Source organism: Haplochromis burtoni, unplaced genomic scaffold (genome assembly GCF_018398535.1).
Source record: "Haplochromis burtoni strain Fernald_Lab_line unplaced genomic scaffold, NCSU_Asbu1 Contig_263, whole genome shotgun sequence".
Taxonomy (NCBI): domain Eukaryota; kingdom Metazoa; phylum Chordata; class Actinopteri; order Cichliformes; family Cichlidae; genus Haplochromis; species Haplochromis burtoni.
In genome coordinates this window covers 701,646-725,600 of record NW_024582624.1, presented here as the reverse complement: position 1 = coordinate 725,600, position 23,955 = coordinate 701,646, and the positions used below count along the sequence as shown (strand labels likewise).

At 41.0% G+C, this 23,955-nt stretch overlaps 1 protein-coding gene across 1 annotated transcript in view; it reads right to left on the bottom strand.

Moving 5' to 3' along the window:
- Positions 1 to 3,483: 3,483 nt before the first annotated feature.
- Positions 3,484 to 23,955, bottom strand: part of LOC102308019 (mothers against decapentaplegic homolog 3) — a 29,757-nt gene continuing 9,285 nt past the window's right edge. The window contains exons 2-8 of the mRNA XM_005939168.3: positions 11,417 to 11,610; positions 10,954 to 11,088; positions 9,656 to 9,781; positions 8,602 to 8,814; positions 8,260 to 8,397; positions 7,288 to 7,432; positions 3,484 to 6,209 (exon numbers count right to left, since the gene is read on the bottom strand). Of these exons, the coding sequence (XP_005939230.1) occupies positions 6,086 to 6,209; positions 7,288 to 7,432; positions 8,260 to 8,397; positions 8,602 to 8,814; positions 9,656 to 9,781; positions 10,954 to 11,088; positions 11,417 to 11,610 (1,075 nt within the window). The 3' untranslated portion in view covers positions 3,484 to 6,085. The remainder of the gene's footprint in view (positions 6,210 to 7,287; positions 7,433 to 8,259; positions 8,398 to 8,601; positions 8,815 to 9,655; positions 9,782 to 10,953; positions 11,089 to 11,416; positions 11,611 to 23,955) is intronic.

Here is a 23,955-nt window from a genome sequence, read left to right as displayed (position 1 = left end):
TTAACTCAGGGTATACTTACTCAGTTTTTCCACTAAACCGGCTTCCTGAAACAGGGCCCAGAGGGTTAATCAGAAAGCCTTAAGTTAGCTAGTTATGTATCAGGCTAATGTTTAAAGCTTTCACTTGAGCAAAGTAACTGATATCACTGCTAAGTAACGTTAGCTAAGTTCACAGCATATTCCATAATAGCGCTGCCACACTCAGTGCATTTCAGTCATTTCTCCAGCGAGTTTGATAGCTAGCAAAATAATAATCATAATTTTTTAAAAATAGCATGTGTAACGTACACGTACTGGAAAATTATTTACTAGGACTCACCTATCATGCAACTGGAGAGCGCAAACTCCGCCATTGTTGTTTTCCATCAAACACTCATTAAAACAGCAACCTACAGGTATGTTAGCCACTCATACCTATACAAATTTTGCCTCTACATTTTGCGACTCATTTTATTTCTCTATCTGATAAGAAAACTATTCAATCAGATAGTTATTTGTGGTGAATGAAATACAGTTACACTTTCAAGCACTTTTAAGCACCACATCTGAAATTCAAGCACTTTTCAAACCTTGAAAAGACAACATTAAAATTCAAGTATTTTTCAAGGATTTCAAGCACACGTACGAACCCTGATAATAGTAATAAAAAAGGAGAGTGAGAAACAAATGGTGACCTTTGTCAAGATGGATTTGTTTACCAACAAACATTCACACTGTCGAAACCTGCGTCACGGTGACCTTCACACAGAGACGGAGCTGATGCCACTCATCTGTTCCCATATTTGCGCCCTAAATCACTGGGACACCTCATTTCTGCTGTGCTGGGCGATGTACCGAGCCCTTTCTCTCTGCTGAACGTATTCATCTTCATTTAATCATTGTTAGCTGTAAGCAGGCAGCCCCAAACGATCCATTTCCCTAACAACATCTGAATGAAATTACCTCAGTGTGGCACTAATCTACACCTGAATATTATCACCATTATGTTGTGTGTGCTGTCTGACAGCATAAGTCTTAATTTTATCACATGCAAAGTAAGTGCCCTTTGTTTTCCCGCCTGATAAAGTCACGTGGTTTGCCGTGCCCCGCGAGCAGACTGCGTCCAGCTGTTTTAAGTTCAAAGGTTTAATAGTTAAGTGCAAAATCTCCTGATCAGTTTTATATAAATCGAGACAAAAATATTCTTTCTACATTGCGTGTGATGTTTTTTTGCACACTCCACCTCTTTGATGGAAAATAAAGGCGAAAAGATTGAAATAAATCAATAGAACAATGTATCTGGCCTGCTATTATTCTGTGCGAGCAATAGGTGGCAGTGTTGAGCTAAAACTGTTTATTATTACCGACCCGAGAGTACGTCTTAAAATATTCCAGTCTGTGACCGCTTATTATATCTGTTAGGGTACTCATTTCATTGCGGGTGCACTTCTCCTGTGTGTGTGATGAAATCATATAAACTCATTTTGGCCCGCTTTTCTTTGCAGCGTCGCTCATTCAGGTTTGTGGGCACAGCTCTCTTAACGTCCCACCACAACATTGGTGGCTACAGGTAACATTTCTTTGTGGTTTGTTCAGATGGTCTTTTGTAAACTGAAACCGTGCTACCACGAGACTCAAAGAAGCAGTAGTTTTAATTCCATTAACTTTAACCTTTTAACACAGCCCTGTAGAGTCTGAGATGCAGCTCTTGGGTATTGTAGTTTCGCTGAACATGGTCTGACCTTGGGGTGAATTTGTTTGGATATTTACTCTTCACTCCTGGAATAACTGTGGTAACACATCTGAATGTTTACACCAGCAGACTGACAGATCTTCAGGGTTTTTATTTTTATTGAGGTGCTTGGTTAGCAAGCCCTGTGAAAACTATTTTTTTACACATTAAAAAAATGTAAATTTCCCTGTCAGGTCCTCTACCAGTGGCCTGGGAGCTTGAGGGTCCTGCGCAGTATCTTTGCTATTCCTAGGACTGCGCTCCTGTGGACAGAGATCTCGGATGTTGTTCCTGGGATCTGCTGGAGCCACTCGCCCAGCTTGGTAGTCACATTTTCACCTTCCTGGCCATACTCTGCACAGATGTTCAAGTATACTTGGTCATGATGTTCATTCTATGTCCTGTTTGCTAGCATCTTACACCCTGCTGTTACGTGCTGGATTGTCTCAGGGGCATCTTTACACAGCCTGCACCTGGGGTCTTGCCTGGTGTGGAAAACCCCAGCCTCCATGGATCTTGTGTTGATGGCTTGCTCCTATAACACACTACCACAACTCTGTGTTAGCTGGTTCCACACAAGGACCCAGTACATTCAAATCTTTTAATGCTGCCGACTGTTTTTGGCATTTTGCTACAAGCATTCGCACCACTGTCCATGTACATGTTACAAACTGCTCTATTTATATCTATATTATATGCCCATGTCTTACTATATTTGCAATACTGCCTCTATTGTACATACCTTTGATTTTTATATCGTCTCTTGAATGTCCTTTCAATGTCTTTCCATTCAACTGTATGTTCTGTACAATCAGCAAATTTACTATTAAAAACAAACAAAAAAAGCTTTCTAAGTTACGCTCACACATATTCATTTCTTTTTAAATGACTTGTTCCAGAATCAGATCATGACGAAAAGTGATTATCAGTGCTCAGACACAAGCAGCACTCTCTAGTTTCTATATTAATCCATTCAAGTTTTTCATGTGGGTTGACCTGAAACTAGTTTATAATTATCTGCCTTCAGGTATAGTTCAGATAAATGTGAAACAGGATGTTTAACAGAGGGCTTAATTGTCTGCACAAATTCATTTTGTATCACATACTTTCCTCTCCTGCTCAGGTAGAAGGTTACAGTGGAGACAGACATCCACTCAGCTCTTTGTCTGTCTCCTCTTATACAATCGCGAAGAAACAATTAATAATGAAGCCTCACTGCTGCGCTGACTGCCTTTCAAATGCATGCACATACAGCAGACTTTTGTGAGCCAGCTTTGGTCCTTCCACACAAACTATTCGTCACCACAGCAGCAAGGTCTCTGCAGCGACAAGCAGCTTGTTCCGGCCCTTTTCCCCTTGAGGGCATCAACAACAAAGCCTGCCTTCATGTTCAAAGCCGTGCCGCGCCTCTGTGACGGCACAAATGTTTATGGTTTGAATTAGCTCGTAACGTAGCAGTAAGTAAAGAAACAAGAGAGGGCTGCTGTGGGCCTGTAATTACCGTCTCTGTCTGCTTCTGAAGACAGTATGAAATTATCCACCGCAGACAAGGAATTCCCCACACTGAAGGAAATGTTAATAAAGGGCTTTAAGTACATTTCATGCGAGCAAATCTCGTTTAACTACAAAACTCAGCTAACTGTGATTCATAATGTTGATTTGTTCCGATGTTTGAATAATTATGCACAGCCAAGAAATAAAGATGCAGTTTGTCATGTAAGATTAGTTCCACCCAGCCTCAGTTTCTTTCGTACTTAGCACGTAGGCTCACATATCACCACAAGATATATATTTTATTTTCGAAACAACAATAATACACAGAAATATAAAGCATCACATCAACTCTTTATAAGCAGAGAAAAATAAAAGGGTTTTGTACAAGACATCTAAAAAGACCAATTCAGAGCACAGAAGCAGAAATCACAACTAATAATAGCGATTACAGGGTGGGATTTAAACAAAGGGGATAAAAAAACAAACAAAACAAAACTAAACACAAGCAGAATGTATAAAAATGACAAATTTGCTTTAAAAATAATCCCTACCGGGTAAATACAATGACTATGAGCCCATCAGAATCAGGACTACTGCATTCGAGGACACTAGAAGCTCTACAAAGAGCTGGCTCGTCTCAGATTGGTAGATGCTACTGTTTCTGAAACCATCCCACTAAAGTTTGCAGGTTTAAAAGTCATCATCATTCCAAAGAGATCAAAATCTACCAGCGTTGATGGTAAACTCTCGGGCCTTTGTTGTTTACTCTTCAGTCCCTAAAATGTTAAAGACTAGCACCACTGGGCTGCTGTTAACATCAAGAGCCTGGACAATGTAAATAAGCACAGTACAAAGATTTAAAATATTTTTCATGCTCACCCACTGAGTCTTTGTCTAGTGTTAGAGAACAAGAAGGAAATGGTTCCACTTCCATCACAGTGGGTGGCTGAAAGGAAACGGGACTAAAGCTTTGACTGTCTTTCTATTTCTGCCATCGCTTTTCCCAACATTTGTTTTTCTTCAGTTTTTGATCTTTTTTTCTTCTTCTGTTTCCAAAACGATCAACATTATAAAGGCTAATGGCCACATTATTAAAACACACGTATATACTATATGTACAGGCCTAAAAAGAAAAGAAAAAAAAAAGAAAAGGGGAATTTTGAGAAGCTATTGGTATTTACATGCCTCTTATTTATCTCAACATGTCCCTTTGTTAAAAGCTGTGCTTTGTACTTAAACTGTCTTATCCTCACAGATTATTAAGGAAAAAAAATATATATATATAGGGCTGCTACTACCCCCCCAGACCTGCCAGCAGTTATTTTCCACTGTATCATGTTACAAACCTAATTGATAGCAAAATAGACTAAAAAGTCTCAAAGGTCATACATCTCCTCTTTTCATTGGTTTCTGTATATTATTCTGTTTTTTTTTTTGTTCTTTTACAGTCCTGAGTGCACAAAGTCAGCATGGCTAATTTTAAGACCAATATTATGTATGGCTGAGAATATCAGCAAAAGCAAAGGCATCCCTTTGCTCCCCTTGCACTTCAAAGCGTTCTGCAGATACATAAACAAGTCTGTTCAATCTGCAGTTCAAAGGGAACCTTTTATATTTTTGTTATACACACGTACCTTTACAGTGCTGCATGCTGTTATTAAACATGGCCATTACTTCAGATCCTGTAATAGCACACAATAGGTAATCTCAAGCAGAAAGCTCTTAAGCGCCTCCTATTCAAACCTTCAGTTTGCAAAGGTCAGCCAATCAGAAGAAGGGTGGCCTCGAGAGTAGAGGTGGTAACACTCTGCTCCTGACAAAGCACAACCAGAGCTGCTGGATGCAGGATCAGAGTGACAAAAATGAGGATTATTTTGACCACTGAGCTCAACAATAAAAACCTGGAAGCAGAAATAAGCATAACCGGTCCCCTTTAACAATGCAGAAATGTACAGTATGTGAGATGTTTTCAAGTCTGCATGTGTGACACACTACAATATAAATTGGCAAAGCTTCCAGAAATGAGTGCAGGATACATTTCACTGATAAAGCACCACCTCAGCTGCTGCAACAACACTTTACCGGAGAATCAACATTTTATAAAAGTGCACCATCCTGAATGATCCCACATGTGAGATATGTAACTGTGATTCAGGTAGTAGTTCAAATCAGCACTTGATTAAGAACCACCTGAATGGCAGCAAGTTTGACTGAAGCTTTGCTTTCCTTTGTTTCTGTTTGAAGTTTGACTGTGCAGCTAAAACATCCTGTTATTCACCCAGACAGAAATATATTCCCATTCCTTCACGCTGTATTTTTATAAATGTTGGTTGACTATTCCCACTATACAATTCTTTTTCAAGCCATCTGACTGGGTCACATTTTCATAAAGTATTAAATGCCCAAAAACAGAAACAAAATCCTGTAAAATGCATTTAACATGCACATACACATGCATTACAAATTCAAAAGTAATGGTTAAAAATTAAATCTTTTTTTAAAAATTTTTTTTGGATCAGCCGTTTTCTTTAACATCTGTACAAAACAGGTAAAAACTATGAGACGAATGTTTAAACAAACACGACCAGACAGGAAGAAGCTCGTGTAGCAATAACTTCAGTCCTTTAGGTAACAAAGGATAATTACAGACGTCAAATTTAGAGATCCTTCTAACATTTAACTGTTTTAATGCACTCGGCCCCTTTCAAAACAGACAAGTAAATAAAAAGTGCTACTGACAGCTGGTGGGGAGGAAGAACAAAGTAACAGTGGCTGAATGAGGGGGTTCGTCATCTTTCAGTACTTGTGTAGCCGTTCTCGTCCGTGTGCAGTTTGTGTGTTTCTAGTCATTGACAGGAAATGAGCAGGTGAATGGTCTCCCTAAGAGACGCTGGAGCAGCGGAGACTCGGGGAGCCCATTTGTGTGAGCACCTTGTCCAGCCACTGCAGGGGCCCGTTCAAGTGCAGCTCGATCCAGCAGGGGGTGCTGGTCACTGTCTGTCGCCTGGGAGAGACCAAAGAGGCACAAAGGGATGTGAGGTAAACAGACACAGCTGTTAAGAGTGTGGGCAAACTTACAAAGTCACATTGCTCTGCTTTCATTACAGTGTTGATGTAAGACAGACAACTTTCACAGCTTCTTTGAGTTACACTTTAACACACTGTGTCACTAAAGATAGAATGCAAAAATTCTACTGACTGAAAAACCAACAACGGCAACTATTGATTTTCACCTCTTAAGATATGTATTTGTAGTTCTAATCAATGACACATACTTCTTGAATCTGTACAGTTCAAATAAAGAAATCATTTGGAAGACTTGCAGCAACTGCAAAAAAAACCTAAAACTACAAAAAGATGCAGTTTCTTAAGCTTTTTCTTTCGTTTTTTTTTTCTCAATAAAGACAAAAAAGGGCCATAACATTTTTTCCTTTACTGCTTTTCTCACAGCAGAGAGAAGTGAACAGACACAAGGGACTAAAGAGTTAAACAGACACAGCCAACAATGGAAACAGGCAGTGAGAGTGAGGTGAAGGTGGAGGTAGAGAAGGAGGGCCTGGCTGCTCCAGTAACCTGAATCCTGTGTTTAAGTGTCTCCACATGTGAGCATTTGGTCTGGACAGGACTGCTGAGCAGTCACTCCCAGCTCAAAGGTTTCTCCCTTGTGGAAACCGCCTGAGCACGGCCAACTTTCAGCCAATCATCTGCTTGCCTTTAATTCCATCTCTTCCTTTCTTACTATCAGTGAGTCAGACTGTGTGGAAAAAGGGGAGGGAAAGGAAGAGGGAAAGTCTGACATCTCTTTTTGACACACCACATGTGTGTTTGCTTAAAAATAGTCTGGTTTGCCAACTGGGGCCCGTTTCTATAGACGAGGGGCTCTGTGACATCATTGACCGGATTCACCAGTGTGTGCACATGCCAGCGAGCGGGGGCGGGTGGATTGTGGGATGTAATTCACAGTCTGTTTGTGTCTATTGTCTTCGTTTACATGCAGACCTCGTATGGATTTTACACTGCTACACTGTTGCAGAAACAGGAGACGAGAAAGTGGCTAGCATTAACTCAGAGCTGCAGCTTACCTGTACTCGGCTCCCCAGCCCTTCACAAAGCTCATGCGGATGGTGCACATCCTGGTGAGCTGGTACACAGCCTCGAAGCCCTGGTTTACTGACTGTGCGAGCAGCGCAGCAAACTCCTGGTTGTTGAAGATCTTTAGGTTACATCCTGATGAGAACAACAAACAATAGATCAATTAGAGGTGCTAGAAAAACAAAAAAAATCAAGATGAAGCTGATCTCTAGCTTCTACAAAACACAAACAATTTAAATTTATCTTACATGAGAGTAGTCAAACTAACATTATTAATCTGATGGCTTTCCACACAGACTTGTGTCAAAAGTGGAGGAATATCTTTCGTGGTCCTACCGAATCAGATTGCAGTGACTTGGATGAAAACAGCCAAATTAAAGGAATGCGTACTTGAATGCGTCACTGACTCAACTAAATGCTGCAATGATTGTATAAACATCTTGTTTCAGACAACAAACTGTTAACATTTACAGATGTGCTTGGGGAAAGCTTTTAACAATCCAAACCGATTACGTGGTAAAAATAAAGAGACCAGTGAGGAAAGGAAAAAAACCTTATTTTTAACCCGACCACAGTTTAGCCAAAGGAGACATTGACGGGCTGGCTGGTGATGAGGTACGCGATGTGTTGTAGCCTCATTTGATGATTGAGCCTCAGGGAATCATTTCTGAATCATCAATCAATTTGTTTTTGTGTATATTGGCCTCTGCCTCTCTTTGGAAAACTGAATGGAATCACATAGCACTTCAATCCCAAATTACTTTACATTCAACCATTTACACACACACACAAACACACACACACACACAGACACACACGTTTTGGGGATCGAACTGCCAATTCTGTGAAAAGTAAACTTTGGTCTTTCTCTATTGCACTGTCTTCCGTCCTACTCATTTGTCTTACTCCCTTTCCCTGTCCTGTATGTCTCTCGATGCTCCCAGTGTTAGCTGGACACATACCTGGAGGGATCTTGCAGACTGTAGCAGGATGCCAACCATAACGTTGATTACAGTTGGGGCTCTGGACAAAGATTGCACTGTCACTGAGACATTCTGCAAACACTTCTCCACCAATGTAATACAGTCTTACGCCACGACCTTGAGGTAAAGAGTGAGAGGCAGAGAGCCGGAACAAGTCAGCAACAACAATAATTAAAAGTACAATGTTGTATAACAGGTCTAAAGCAACACGTAATCATGTTTGTTAATAAGCCAATAGTCTTTCAAGAAATCAAGTGAATAAAAGTGTTCTGAGAAGGCAAAGGAGATATTATCCAAATGGAGTCATAAGGCCTGGCCTACCAATGTGTCTGCGTGTCAGCTCCACAGCTGCGTTGCGGTTGACATTGGACAGAAGACCCAGGCAGAATCTCTCTGAGTTGGACGGGTCCGTAAAGCCGTCCACTGTCAGCGAGGGCTGCGAGGCATGGAAGGTCTCCCCGACTCGCTGATTCAGCTCATAGTAAGAAATAGAGCACCAGAAGGCCGGCTCACAATACGTCACTGGCTGGAGGTCTGAGACAGAGGAGGGCCCCAAAAAGGAAAGAACTGAGTTCAATACTGTTGCTAATACAGTGCAGAACAATTAAACTAGTGCAATTTTTGAACGTATTCTCAAAGTCAAAGTAGTAGAATAGTAAGACAGAAATCACAGAATTAGTAGACAGAAAATTATTCAGATGGTAAAGAAAACATACATTAAGAGCAGTGATAACAAAGAAGAGGCAAATATATGGAGAAAAGGGCTGAGAGGCTGCAGACAGAAAAAAAAAAAAAAAAGAGAAAACCAACAAAAACACGGAGAGAGCCTGCGTCACAAAATGTCAAACCCATACACTGTTTCCCAGAAGCTTTAACCAGACAAAATGTGGAAACTCAACCCTCACTTGAAGGATTCTGCAGCCCAGTTGGACTTGTCCATGGTACTCTTCAGTAAATTCAACTGTTTCTGGTAATTTGCTCCTTTTTGTCCCCCTCTACCAGCTGAGAAACATTCTGTCCTTTGCTTTGAAGTCCAGAACACAACCGGACAGCACTGCCAAATGAAACTGTTGTTGCTTTATTATTTCACCAACTGCGTTCCAGCCAAGCCTCCTGGCGCTTTTCCGTCTTGATAGAATAAACCTAGGATATTGTTATTGATGTTACTGTGGGCTGCGTGGTGTCTTGACCTGTTCAAAAGTTCACATGGTGAGCGGGGAACACAAAGGCTTCTTTCATCATCTGGTTTCCTCTTACAGAAATGAGTTAAACCAAACAGAGAATTCCCACTGGGGAGATACGCTGCTGAAACATTTGTTTGCAAATCAAGGCAGACAAACAGAAAAGTACACAAACAGACACACGCATTTCTTACCCAAGTTATTGTGTGTGGGTGAAACTGGGTTAGGTGACAGATTTGGGGAGCTTGTGTCCATGCTATGAGTCATCTGGTGATCACTGGTTTCTCCATCCTCACTGAGGTAGCCTGGTGGAGGTGTTTCTGAGACAAGCAAAGACAAACACTCACTCATACTGACATGTTGGTGGCCCCTGATCACTAACCAAGCATTGTAGCTGCACTGAGGGAAAAATAACAGAGAGTTGAGGAATGAGAGCAGCCCAAAAGTACTTTTATTTAATAATTTGATTAAATCCAGTATGTGTTACTACTATTATTACAGTTGGCCTGCTGTGCTTTAATTATTCTGAAGTACAACATAATTAACGACGCAAAGAGTGACCGTACAATCACCTACACAGAACTTCCTAAATAGTGAGAAGGTTCTAGTCAGTGAGTGAATGAGTGAAAGTGTTTAAAATTTAATAATCGTTAACCTGTTGAAAAACAGCTTATGTAAGTAAATCCCTTCCTAAATTCATAGTCAAAAGGCCATTTTCTCAATTCTCTCACAATACATCAGAACTCGACTTTTGAACAGAAAAGCCAAAAGAAAAGTAAGTCAAAGGATCAATAACACTTCAACAGCTACCGGTTGACAATAAACATACAGCTACATTATAAATGTGGCTGTATGTTTATTTATAATGTTAAAAGCTTAATCTTGAAACAGAAACACCAAACTTATTGTACATTGTGGCCCACATGAAGCACGCTTTGACCTTATGTGGGCCAGTCATGCAGCTGCCCGATCTCTCCATATAAAGAGAGAGGGAGGCCCTAAACAGTATGAAAAAGTGTAAAAAGTATGAAAATGCAGTTAGCAAGTCCAATGTTTGTGCCCTTCTTCACATATTCCAAGCTTTCCATAGGACCAGATTGGAGTCTTTGTCAGGCCAATTCTGACCCCACGTCCTATGTTTGATGCTCCTGTCCTGGGACGATGTTGTAAAAGCTTTTCATCCAACTCAAGATTCAAAAGGAAAATTATAGTAAAACTAGTTTAATTACACACACACACACCTTTGCAATCACAAACTAGGTAGGTCTCTTCCAAGAGCTGTACTTCCGCCTTTTTTGTGACAAACAACCCACAAGCGTGCACCATCATCCTCATATTTTAACTACTTTACTACTACTCCTTCTCTGTTACATTCAGTTTTCACCAAACTCTTCAGTACAGCATAAACAGCCCACCTTACAAACTAGTTCTCACAAAGCATAAACCATAAGGAGGTACTTTGTGTGAGTCATGCTAGGAGGCACGCTGGTACCTGGTATATAGTTGCTCTGGGGCTCGATGCCAGCAGGGAAGTTGGTGTTTTCAGGGATTGAATGGCTGTAGTCATCCAGAGGTGGGAACTCAGTGGGGATTTCTGTGTGTCTGGGGACCAGCACTGGTGGGAGTACTGCATAACAGACACAAACACACAGAAAGTATTTTTCTCAGAATATAGTAATAAAGCAATGACTGATTTCATGTATGGATAAAGTAAATATTTATTGGAATAGAAATTAATAAACCGTTGATCAGCTGATAAGAGGAAAGGTGTTTCACAACCCTGTGGATACAAATAAACCTATAAAAACATCCAGTGGGACAAAAAAAATAATAATAACAAAACCTATTCCACTAACCAAGAGCCATTAGAGCACACTGGAAATGTACGTAACTATTTTCTTCAAACAACACAACAGTGAACAAAGAAAGAACTCTGTTTGTCCGAGCTGTCGTACCTGGTGTCTCTACTCTCTGATAGTGGTATGGGTTGACACACACTTCATCCTTCTTCGTGTGGAAGGCGTACTCGCACAGCTCCACCGCCCGCAGCTCGTGGTGGGACTGCAGGTCGGGCCAGCGCCACAGACGGCAGTAGATGACGTGGGGCAGACCTTTTCTGTGGGAAACTTGAAGACGGCCATCCAAAGATCTGTAAATACACGAAGAGGAAGAAGCATAAGTTGGAGACATTTGGTTTGACTTTCCAGTTATCCGCCGCTTTTTTTTTCCTTTTTGTGTAGGCTTATATTGTTTTCTGCTGCGTGTCAGAGTGTGTGTTGTGACTAAAATGAGAGGGAAGTGTGCCTGGGCACGACCTTATACTTGCCAGCAGAAAAATATCTGAAACCTCCAACTGAAAACAGAAAATAGAATAGTTACTAAAAAGAAGAACTGCTGAATTTGTTTCTTGATAGCATCTGGCTCTGATGTCATTTTTCTGAAAGGGCTATGTTGGTACTACCACTCTGAGGCTGGTTACGGTTTGATCCACCTGTCCCTTCCCCTGCTGTGACCTTTTGTTTATAAAAACAAATTCATGAACCTAAAATTAAATATTCTCATCCATTGTTGTCATCAAGTAGTAATTGTGTGACACCGCTCCTTTTGATTAATTGTTACAGTATTTTTGGTACTTGATGATATCCAAATTATGGGTATACAGTCTTTGCCTTGACAGTCCTGAACAACTAAAATATATTGCTGGATTTGATGCTCACTACTGTGCTATGCAACTACTTCCCCATGACGAGGGTCCCAGCTGTTAGTGCAGAGGCGATATGAGGTCATGTCTAATAATAAACAATCGGCAATGACATTACAGTATGTTTAAAAGGAATTTCATTGTGTTGTATAACATCTGCACTCATCTGGCATGCTTCTGGCAGGATGATGATTTAGGCCGGCAGATAGTAATGAGCGACAGTTTGACATTGTGGACTGTCATAATATGGTTAAAGGCTGTAATCTTGGAGCACAATAACCCTTGACAGAGGAAAAAAAAACACAAACAAAAAACCTCCAAAACAAAACTAAAAAACCCTGCACAACATCTTACGCAAGAGGCAGCAGTCACATACGTCCCCTCATTTTCTGTGTCCCACCCACTCACTCTCTCACACAGAGTAAGGGTCAAAGGCTTAAGATAAAGCCCTTTAGAAGGACAAATATGACTCTCTAAATAAAAACAAGGCCACGCCCAACTGCGGAAAGCTCAGTTGAGCCTCATCTAGGTCAACCACGGCACATCGGGCAAGTGAATGGTGTATGGTGTGATGTGGTGTGTATTGGCAGATACCCAAAACCAAGATACTGGTATCATACTGGAACTGGGAAAGCAACGACAGAAGCTTTTATTGTTTCCCATGCAGAAGTCGAGAGCTATGAAACAAAGCAAATGTCTGATCAAATAACTTCTAAAACTTTCTTTTTAAAAAGTGTTGAGAATTAAACATAGAAAATTACAAAGACCTGGCAATTTAAACAGCAAACAAAGATCTCTGGGTTACTATGCAAATTGAATAGAAAACCATTTGTTCAATATTGCTTTCTGAATATACCAGTTTTCATTTAGTCAACAAGATCTATAGTGGGTGGCTCCACAGTGCACTATTTAACACCCAACATGTAAAAGATCCCCTTTTTGGAGGAATCTATCCCTGGCAGGATTGTGACCAGAAAAGCATCCGGTGTAAAGATCTGCCAATTCAAGTGTGCTGGAGCAACCCCTGAACAAGAGAGCAGCTGAAAGAACCTGTTTATCAAAGCTATATAGCAATCTATAGTAACGTTAAGCCAGATTTTGCATAATCTTGATTCTATGGGGGTCTTCTTGCAAATACAGTTCCTCTTTTCTTTTGCGGTTTTCCTGTGTTGGCATCTATTGTCATGACTTATTGTGGCTGCTTCCTTTTACCACACTGCATAAAGCCACGCATCAAGAAGTCACTTAGACTGCTGTTAGACCTCTATTAAACAACTTAACCACGCACCCTCATTCAATAAACAACTTGGGAAAAACTTAATGTTACACAGAGCTTATGCTGAAATAGTGAATCACTGTAAATTAACCAACAGTGATGATGACATGAAGGAAATGCATGGAAAGTGCTTCTACAAGGAAACCACATTCACATGTAGGCATGTGAATGTGACATTTTTCACTGTGGATGTGTTGAATCGTGAGAGAGGGCTGATGTGATGTCACTGGTATGTCTGCTACTGGGTGGGTGGGACTGTGTGGGCTCAGACAGACATACAAACTCTACTGGTCATTTGGTGCCCTACTTACCGTCCCCGTTTCCATTCAGTTTTGGGTTTTTTTTTAAATAAGAAAATAGTTATAATGTATAATAATATATCAGCCACAGTAATAACTTCAACCAGGAAAAGGGTATATGACTTTATACTGCAGTAATTACAAGTGACATCACCTATGTATAGGCAGGCATTAACTAATAGTCAGTTGAAGTTATTTGATTTATAGTATATATGTGCTGAACAATGTCTCAGTGACATGGGCATTGTGAGTCCATGGACACTGTTTATAAACAGTTGCAAAAGCAACAGTTTATAAACCAGAAAGAAAAAGGAGTGAAGTAATAAAAGTCAGGACAAGAAGAAAATGTCAGGCAGGCTTTTAGTCATTACTGAGAGACATAATGAAAAACTTAGAATTAAACTATGAGCTGGCATGCTATGTCTTTTGTGAAAAAACACTAGTGCTCACATCTGGCCAATAAGCATGCCGAACATTTTCAGGCGGTCTGTAGTGACACATTTTGGTTTGCTTGGAGTCCACTTGGAATTTTCTTGTGTGAAAACAAACCAAATTATAAGGAAAAGCTACAAGTTCACAAACTCATCAACTGATTAAAACCAGAGTAAACAAACTATAGCTGTGAAAACACCCTTAATATAACTTTTAACACTGGCTTCTACTCTATATTTAAAGTGCGCATGGCTTTTGGTGTAGGAATAACACTTTTTATGGCTCTACGTCATCCTGATTTAGCACCCTGAAGTTAAAAGGCTGGATGATACAATGTTGTATAAACTAACCAGTTTTATTTAGACGTGTAACATAGATTTTCCTACTGCTATAGACAGTGCAATTGCTGATTTGTGTTGAGATGATGATCTTGTGGTTGTTACATGTGCCACTAAATAACTTTTCTCCCAGCACTGACCACCAGTAGGAGGCATCCTACCAGAGGCCCATACCACCTCAACTGGGTTCTTTTAATGTGGAGGAGCAGCTGTTTTACGCTGAGCCGAATGACCGAGCTCTTCAATGGGTCACTAAGGGAGAGCCCTGCCAATCTCAAGCACCACTCTCCCCTCTTTTGTGAACAAGACCCTAAGATACCCCAACTCCTCCATCTGTAGTAGTAACTCATCCCTGACCTGGAGTGGGCACATATGTACTAGAAATGTGTAATCACAACTTACATTCACAGAGGCCGGAGAAAGAGATTCATATTGAACTCTCCTCTGCTCAATAAGACACAGGGCAAATCAGCCTGGATAACCAGGACAATTATCTCCCACCTAAACCCGAGACCTCTCATTTAAAAATGCACAATTTGTTGACAGGAGCCTCAACACCTCCCAACCAAGAACTGAAATCAGATGCAGATCAAAGTTTGTGCCAAGTCCATCCTGGTCTAAGTTGACCTCCTACTCAAGCATACTCAGGCACTGGGGAATTTTTTTTCCTAATACAGAAGCTACAACTGTTTAGTTAGTAACTGAAATGTATGAACCTACTACTGCTGTCAGCTGTTTTACAAATACAAATACACCTCAAAGAAAAATGAAGCAAGAGATTTAAAAGAGTAATACTAAACCATATCTGGCAGTAGTTGTGAGTTGATGCTGTTTCACTTGTCAAGTTTCTGCCCACCTACACTGCCAGTCAAAAGCTTTGATTACTGCTTTGCACACTCTTGGCATTCTCTCGATGTGCTTCATGACGTAGTCACCTGAAATGGCTGATTGGTTTTGGCCATAACAGGGATTGTTGCACTTGTCAAATAGGGCTGTCAGCTGTTTACCAACCTGACTTCTGCACAACACAACTGATGTTCCCAACTCCATTAAGAAGGCAAGAAATTCCACAAATAAACCCTGACAAGGCACACCTGTGAAGTGAAAACCCATTTCAGGTGACTACATCATGAAGGTCATTGAGAGTCCGCCAAAGGTTTGCAGCACTGTCAACAAAGCAAAGGGCTGCTACTTTGAAGATATAAAATATACGGCATTTTTAGAGTTAATCAATTTTTTTTGCTACATAATTCCATATATCTTGCTTCATACATTTGGTGTCTTTAGTACGCATCTATAATGTAGAAACTAATAAAAATAAATAAAAAACATTAAATGAGAAGGCGTGTCCAGACTTTTGACTGATAGTGTATATCCACTAATCACGTTAGTTTGCATCAATCTTTGCTACCCATCAACAACATTAACTGAGACTTGATGCCCTCTTGCTGTTACAGGCTGTAAATTAAGAAATAAACTCCCCAGTGTTTTTTCTCTTTGCCACAAACAGTCTATGCAGAGCTGCACCTCAGCCAAACACCACACTCACCACATCATTATAGTCCATTTCATCATAAATGATTATATCTATGTCTAACATCAATTTCCACATAAAAGAAAGTAATTTCTTTGTCACCTGATCTGCTGTTTAATTACCAAATTAATCAGTGAATTACTTATATGGGCACAGCTCTCACTATCTCTATTACTACACCAGAGAGTTTATCACCCAGTTTCTGCATGAAGAGTAAGTCAGATAGGTTATACATGTGGGAGAGCACCAAATCACAGTCAGTGTACTTCAAACTGTGATGAATCATTTAGTCCACGATAGCTACTGAGCTCAACTCTGTGGTTCTCAACCCTTTCGCTTCTTCTAAACCCGGAACAAAAAGCTCACATTCCACAGTTTTTATATAAATTATTAACAATAAACAAGGGATCCAGGTTGAATTTTACTTGAACAAAAGGTCAGCGAATAGGATCAGCAAACTCTTCTTTAGCAGATGAACAACTGAGGGTAAACAAGCATTAGATCATTACTCTGCACTGCTGACAGGCAAGGTCAACTAACTCTCCTACAAAGGTGTTTGTATGATTTAAACGTAAACCAACGCTATCAGCAACAGACAGTATTGCGTATGAGACAAGTCAAGACACATTATATCCTGCTCAATGAGAGTGACTCACTTCAGAGATTTACGATGGCCCACTGAATGAGACAAATGAGAAACCCTGCTCTGACAGCAAAAACCACTCCTGTGAAACCATCAAGCCTCAGTTTGTTGTTTAGTGGCAGTAGTAGCTCTATTTAAACAGCCAACCTCAAATATTGAAGAAAAAAAATGATCTGGACCTCAAAATACTCCAGACATGAGGCAGGAGGTAGCTGAGGGGAGAATAATCATGACCCCAAATTCCCAGCTGGGCTGACCTCTGCGTGTGTGTTCCAAACTGAAGATCTGAAGTACATGGGCGGGGCCTTCAAGACTTTATACAGTACATTTTTCACTCTTCAGCTTCTCTCTACAGGATCAGAAACTAATCAAATCAGCACTGACTGATTTTATCTGCAAAACCAAAATGTGAATTGAAAAAGTGAACATGGGCACTTAAAATGAATGAATAGCATTATTGACAGTGAATGGATCCAAAGCTAGGGGAGTCACATTTAACAATATATCACAACATAATTCTATTTTTACAGTATATCCAATACCATAATGCTATAAACCAGGGGTAGGCAACGCCAGGCCTCGAGTGCCGGTGTCCTGCAGGTTTTAGATCTCACCCTGTGTCAACACACCTGAATCAAATGATTAGTTCATTACCAGCCCCCTGGAGAACTTCAAGACATGTTGAGGAGGTAATTTAGCCATTTGAATCAGCTGTGTTTGATCAAGGACACATCTAAAACCTGCAGGACACCGGCACTTGAGGCCTGGAGTTGCCTACCCCTGAAAAGCCATGATTGATTGGCCTGGTTATTAAGGTCTAGCTCTACAGGTTAATTTGACCTTAAATTTTAAATAAAACTTTGTTAAAAATGGCTAAGATTTCTTAAATCTATCAACTACATTAAGTATTAGATAACTCTTTTTAAAAAATCAAATAAAACCAGTGGGTGTATATTTTGCTGTTACATAACATAATCAAGAAAATCCTCAAATCAGGTTTCTATTGAAGGAAGTACAATGAAAAAATTATAATGGATTTTCGGTTCTTTTTAAAAAAAAACAAACAAAAAAACAAAAACACATTGGCTGTGTGATAATTCAATTATCTAAAAAGAAAACTAAATTCAGCTGAAAGTTAACTTCAGAGGGGGAGTATTTCCTTCAGCAAGGCCAATCCTGGAGCACAAAATTTAAAATAAAGTGATTCAGATCCATATGTATTCTTCCTTTGCCTACACTTTGTCTGCCACAAATATTGCCCCATGAAATCTGGGGCAATATTTGTGTTTTTCATGCAAGCTGATGTTGCTCTCAGAATATAGACCGGAACTGATGTCTAAAAATAAAGGGATAAATTGGTATAGATTTTTGCCAGAGGGGTAAATGTGTCAACATCATTTTGGCTCATGATCCAAAGCTGAGACTGAACATGAGCTTTACATCCATCCAGCATGTATGTTTGCGTGAATGGTAGAGCTCCACAGATGGACACACGTACAGAGAAATGTAAGAACAGAAGGGATATTTCCCACGTGTGGGACTAATAAAGGTTATCTTATCTTATCTTAAAATTATTAAGATAACTTTACATTTGAAGTATGCATTAATTTAGCATTTGACAGTGTAGCAAAAGTAGTGAAATAAAAAAAAATATATATTTAAGCAGATGTTAGTGGCTGTGAAGGTTAGTACATACATAAATTTTGAATATGTGCGCTTTTGGCTGACTCAGACAGAGCAGATTGAGCTTCACTAAGCTGGGGAAGGGGGAGGGGGCAAAACAAACACCCTGAGGCATACCCAGTTACGCTCAGAGACACAAACATATACACTGTGTGTGTGTCCAGGCTGGCAATAGTCCGAGAAGTGTTGAACACACACACGCCTTCCTTGTGGGCTTAACATGGACTTTTTTTACTCTCTTACTGAAAGCCTAACCTCGCTAAGAATATGCCAGCACACACACTTAGAAACTGAAGGCCTTGGAGAAAAAATTGTTCTCATCCAATGCTGGTTATTAACCATGTAACTAAACTTGCATGTTTAACTTTAAAAGTAGAATATTTTCACCATTTTAAGGTGCCTGCAAACACATCACAAAGATCAGGATCAGTCACAGTCTGTCCTTTAAAAGCATGCAAGGGTAGAGGACAAAGTGGGTGATGGATAAAGAAAGGAGGGCTGCAGCTGCACAACAGGTCTGCCAGACCGTCTCAACAGCTCAGGGTAGCTCAGAGTGTCTGTGACTGAACCCCTAAACCCCCCCTTTCCTTCTCCTCCGTCTGTCCCACTATCCTGATCTCACAGCCTCCATTGCAGTGCTGAGTGCGGGATGAGGGCGGTGGGGGTGAGGGGCTATTGGGCTGATATGGCCTTTGTGCCTTTCATAAAGTCTGTGGCCAGTCTGTTGAACCCCGACCAACAGGGCTACAATCTGGTGACATTTAGCAGAGGCTGGTGCCTTCCAACAACAACAACAACAACAACAACAACAACATGTAAAGAGACAAATCATTCACCAATTCTACCTTCGGTTAGACACGACTAACTCAGCAGTCTGTGACCTTTAAATAATTTTTTGTTAGCCCTGTGATGAAGCGAAAAATTGTTTAATTTGCTTTTCCCTGTAGTAGCTGTTTCTGTGCAAGCGTCATCACAGATTAATCCTTCGCTATCCCAATAGTTTAAGGATCTGAAACTGCAGAATCACACAGAGTCAACAACATAACACAACTGGGAAAATAAAGTTGGTTACAATCTGGACTGTCTCTGCAACCAACCTCTTTGTAAAGTCTCTTTGTCTTCCTTGGCCAACGCCAGCCGATACGAGGGAGAATGCAGCATTATCTTTTAGATAACTGAAAGAAAATTAAATAATCCACGAAGGATCATCCAGAATAACACATTTCTAAGTTGCTAGTTCACCCGAAACTCTGGCTGATTGGGACCCACACCCAGTTTCACACCTTGGCTCAGACGATTAGATGATCATCAGGGGGTCCTTTGTCCCTCTGTGGGGGGAAACTCCCACTAGGTTTATATCTGGGACTCTCCACCATTTGACCTTAGAACTGAAGAAGCTTCTCGGATGAGAGGTGAAACGTCTTCAAGTAACTTAAAGAAGTCCAGACGCTTTTCTTTGCAAGCTCCTTTGACTACGATGACCTGGATGACTGAGAACCTTCACAGACATATTGCTAGTTCACTAATATACTTGTTTGAACTACAAGCACACATGTGCACAATGGTATTCCTTGAGAGTGTGGTTACTAATGTCCTGAAAAACTTATGCCAACTGCTAAAAATACAGCTCACAACATGACCGGGGCAGGCAATATTATAAAGTAAGAAAAGCAGCGATTCTGGATCACTGTAGAGTTTGGAAGAGAAGTTCATGTATAACTGAGATGCCCAGTTTCTCTGCCACCATCTCCACATCAGCAATAATGCAACAACCTCCAGTGTTCACATGGAAGATATTTCAAATTTGGACTGGGATAATTAAGTCCCAATCTCTCCAGTAGTGGATATGCTCTAATCATCCAGATAAACACAATATATGCAACCATGTGAACTGTGTCGACATTAGAGGTATTGCAACACTTCTGCAAAAAGTTTTCCTTATTTTACTTTACATATCCTGATATCATCTGACCCTACTTGCCACATAATACTTTCTGTGGTTGGTTAATCTATTCTGGTTTGCTAAAACAACTGTCAGCTGCAAATTTTAAAAAAAACTACAGAAACAGATTTCACCTTGTTTTTTTTTTTGGTTTTTTGTTTTTTTTAAATCAAGACTAAATCTGTTATTAACCTCTGTCTCCCTTCCACAGCATGTCTTTATCCTGTCTTCCTTCTCTCACCCCAACCGGTCGCAGCAGATGGCCGCCCCTCCCTGAGCCTGGTTCTGCCGGAGGTTTCTTCCTGTTAAAAGGGAGTTTTTCCTTCCCACTGTTGCCAAAGTGCTTGCTCATAGGGGGTCATATGATTGTTGGGTTTTTTCTCTGTATCTATGAAGCGCCTTGAGGCGACTTATGTTGTGATTTGGCGCTATATAAATAAAATTGAATTGAATTAAATTGTGTACTTAGTACAGCTGAAATAATAATTTTTTAGTCAACAAATAGAAATGTGTTAGCTAACTAATTTCATAGCTGACCAGTTATTTCAGTTTCAAGCTAAGTCTCTGAACATTCATGGGTTGTAAAGTCTGGTAACTTTCATGTTTTGCAAAGTGGTTTGAGCTACAAAACAAGACATTTTATAGCCTACAATTAAGTGAACAATCAGAAATTGCTGTAAATGACCTTTTTCTTGAGTTGAGTTTGTCTTCATCCAAATGCTTTAGTTTACATATATTTAATCACTGATGTCTAAACATATATGGACTTGCAAATGCATTCCAGCAGTGATGAGGCTTGGGCGGAAAAACACACAAAGACACACACCAACCTCCCACTCTCTCTGGAAAAGCCATCAGACTTCTCTATTTCTAACAAAGGTGGAGGAAGGAGGAAAGGAGGGGGTGTCTGGCCCATAGGTGATATCATAGGGCTGAAGTGTGCTGGGACCAGTGAAGGAGGGCCTAAAGTGAAATACAAAACCAGCAGACAAACGACTGGCAGGGCTAGACGACAAATAACAGAGTCTGGACTCCAAAAATCTGGGGAGACAATGGAGGACTGGGAGCCATTAGTTTTACTGCAAACAGTCAATGAGCAGAGCAGTATGTCTCTCTCTTTCTGAAGCATGATGATTAATTACAGAGAATATTCCAGATGCAAGTCATCAATAAATTTCTCTCTACAGTCTAGTTGCATTTTTTCGTAGGGAAGGGCAGAGTGTAGGCTGGTTTACCTCTCATGAAAAATTAATGTTTATTCTTAAAAACATACCCCCATGCTGTGTCAGCCTGATATCCCTCAAAGAGAAATTTCCACTATAAAAAAAAATTCAAATTTCACAACTGACCATAACTTGTTGATTCTTCAGTGGCAAAAATCCAAATGATGATATAATTAAAGCTCAGAACTGGGTACCTGCGATAAATTAAGGTCATTACGGTGCATGTGTGTGCTGTGAACCCTGGATGCTTTCCTCGCCAAAGTTAGAAACCTGTGTGCTCAAATTCATACATGTCAGAATTGTTTAAAAGATGCTGGATATTTGTCTGTTATCCTGACTGCTTATTCTTTATTAGGCTTTCGATTAGAATTCATTGTAAGATGGCGAAAGATGTACCCTTAGGCCCCCTCCTCGATTCAGAGATGGTCTTTCCCTTTTCACGTAAATGGCCTCCTTGACTCCGCGCTCAAACCAGCGTTCCTCCCTGTCCAGGATGTGTACATCCTTATCCTTGAAAGAGCGTCCACTGGCCTGTAGGTGTAAATAGACTGCAGAGTCCTGGCCTGATGAGGTAGCTCTTCTGTGTTGTGCCATCCGCTTCGCCAGAGGTTGTTTGGTTTCCCCGATGTATAAATCCTGGCAATCCTCGTGGCACTTAACAGCGTACACTATGTTACTCTGTTTGTGTCGGGGGACCCGATCCTTGGGGTGGACCAGTTTTTGGCGCAGCGTGTTTTGGGGTTTAAAAGCCACAGAGACCCGGTGTTTAGAAAAAATGCGTCTCAACTGCTCCGATACTCCTTACACATATGGGATCACTACAGGTTTTCGCTTGGGCAGCGGTCGTCCTTCTCTCCTGGATCGGCTGGAGCTTTCTTTAGGTGCCTTTCCAGCTTTGACAAAAGTCCAGCTGGGATAACCACATTTACTCAGGGCCTTCTTGATGAGGTGTTCTTCTGCCTCCAGGGCCGCTGTGTCAGTGGGGATGGTGTTCGCTCTGTATTGTAGCGTCGTAATGACACCCAGTTTGTATGCCAGTGGATGATGAGAGTCAAACCTTAGATACCGATCCGTATGTGTAGGTTTACGGTACACATCAGCTTTTAGATGTCCCTCATTACTGATGGAAATCTCACAGTCTAAGAAGGCTAACCTGCCACTTTTCATATCCTCCCTGGTGAATTTGATGCGTAGATTTGATTTTCACCCAGGTGTCATCAACATATCTGAACCAATGGCTTGATGGTGTTCCAGGGTAGGATAGCAAAGCCCTCTTTCCCACTTCTTCCATGTACAAATTGGCCACGATGGGTGAAACTGGGGAGCCCATGGCACACCCATGTTTCTGCCTGTAGAACTGACCCTTGTATGTGAAGTAGGTGGACAGGAGACACAGTTCCAAAAGCAAACACATTTGGTCGATGCTGAGAGTGGTCCTGTTGCTGAGGTTGGTGTCATCCTGTAATCTCTTACGGACTACCTCCAACGCTTCCGTGACTGGGATGCACGTGAAGAGAGATGTAACGTCATACAAGACCATGGTTTCATCTGCCTCCATGATGACATGTCTCACCTTCTCAACAAAATCCAGGTTGTTCTGGATGTGGTGTTCAGAGCTGCCCACCAGCGGGTTGAGGATGGAAGCCAGAAACTTGGAGATGTTATAGGTGACAGAGTTGATCATGCAGACAGTCGGTCTTAAAGGTGCACCCTGTTTATGTATTTTCAGTGAACCATACAGACTTTGTGTAGACTCCCCTGGGTATAGCCTGTGGTATGAGGTCCGGTCAATAGCCTTGTCTTGTTCTAACTGCTTCAGACAGTCTATCACCCTCTTCCTGTAGCCACTTCCTGGTTCTCATTTCAGGGGCTCATAAGTATTTTCATCACTGAGTAGTGACAAAATTTTCTCATGATAGTCTTTCTGGTTTAGCAATACTGTGCACCTACCCTTGTCTGCCGGAAGGATGATAATGTTGTTGTCATCACTAAGTGATGTGAGTGCCTTCCTCTCCTCCATGGTGATGTTGGATGCTGGAGGCTTTGCATTGCTGAGATAGGCCGAAACTTTCGTCCATAGTTGCTCTGCTTCCACTTCTGCAATATTGTTGTTGCAAATTGCTGTTTCTGTGGCTGTGATCAGCTCCACTAGCGGGATTTGTCTCGGTGTGACAGCAAAATTCAACCCTTTAGCAAGGATGTTTTGTCTCTGTTTGGGTGAGCTGTCTGTCAGACAAATTCTTCACCCACACAGAAGAGCTACCTCGTCAGGCCAGGACTCTGCAGTCTATTTACACCTACAGGCCAGTGGACACTCTTTCAAGGATGAGGATGTACACATCCTGGACAGGGAGGAACGCTGGTTTGAGCGCGGAGTCAAGGAGGCCATTTACGTGAAAAGGGAAAGACCATCTCTGAATCGA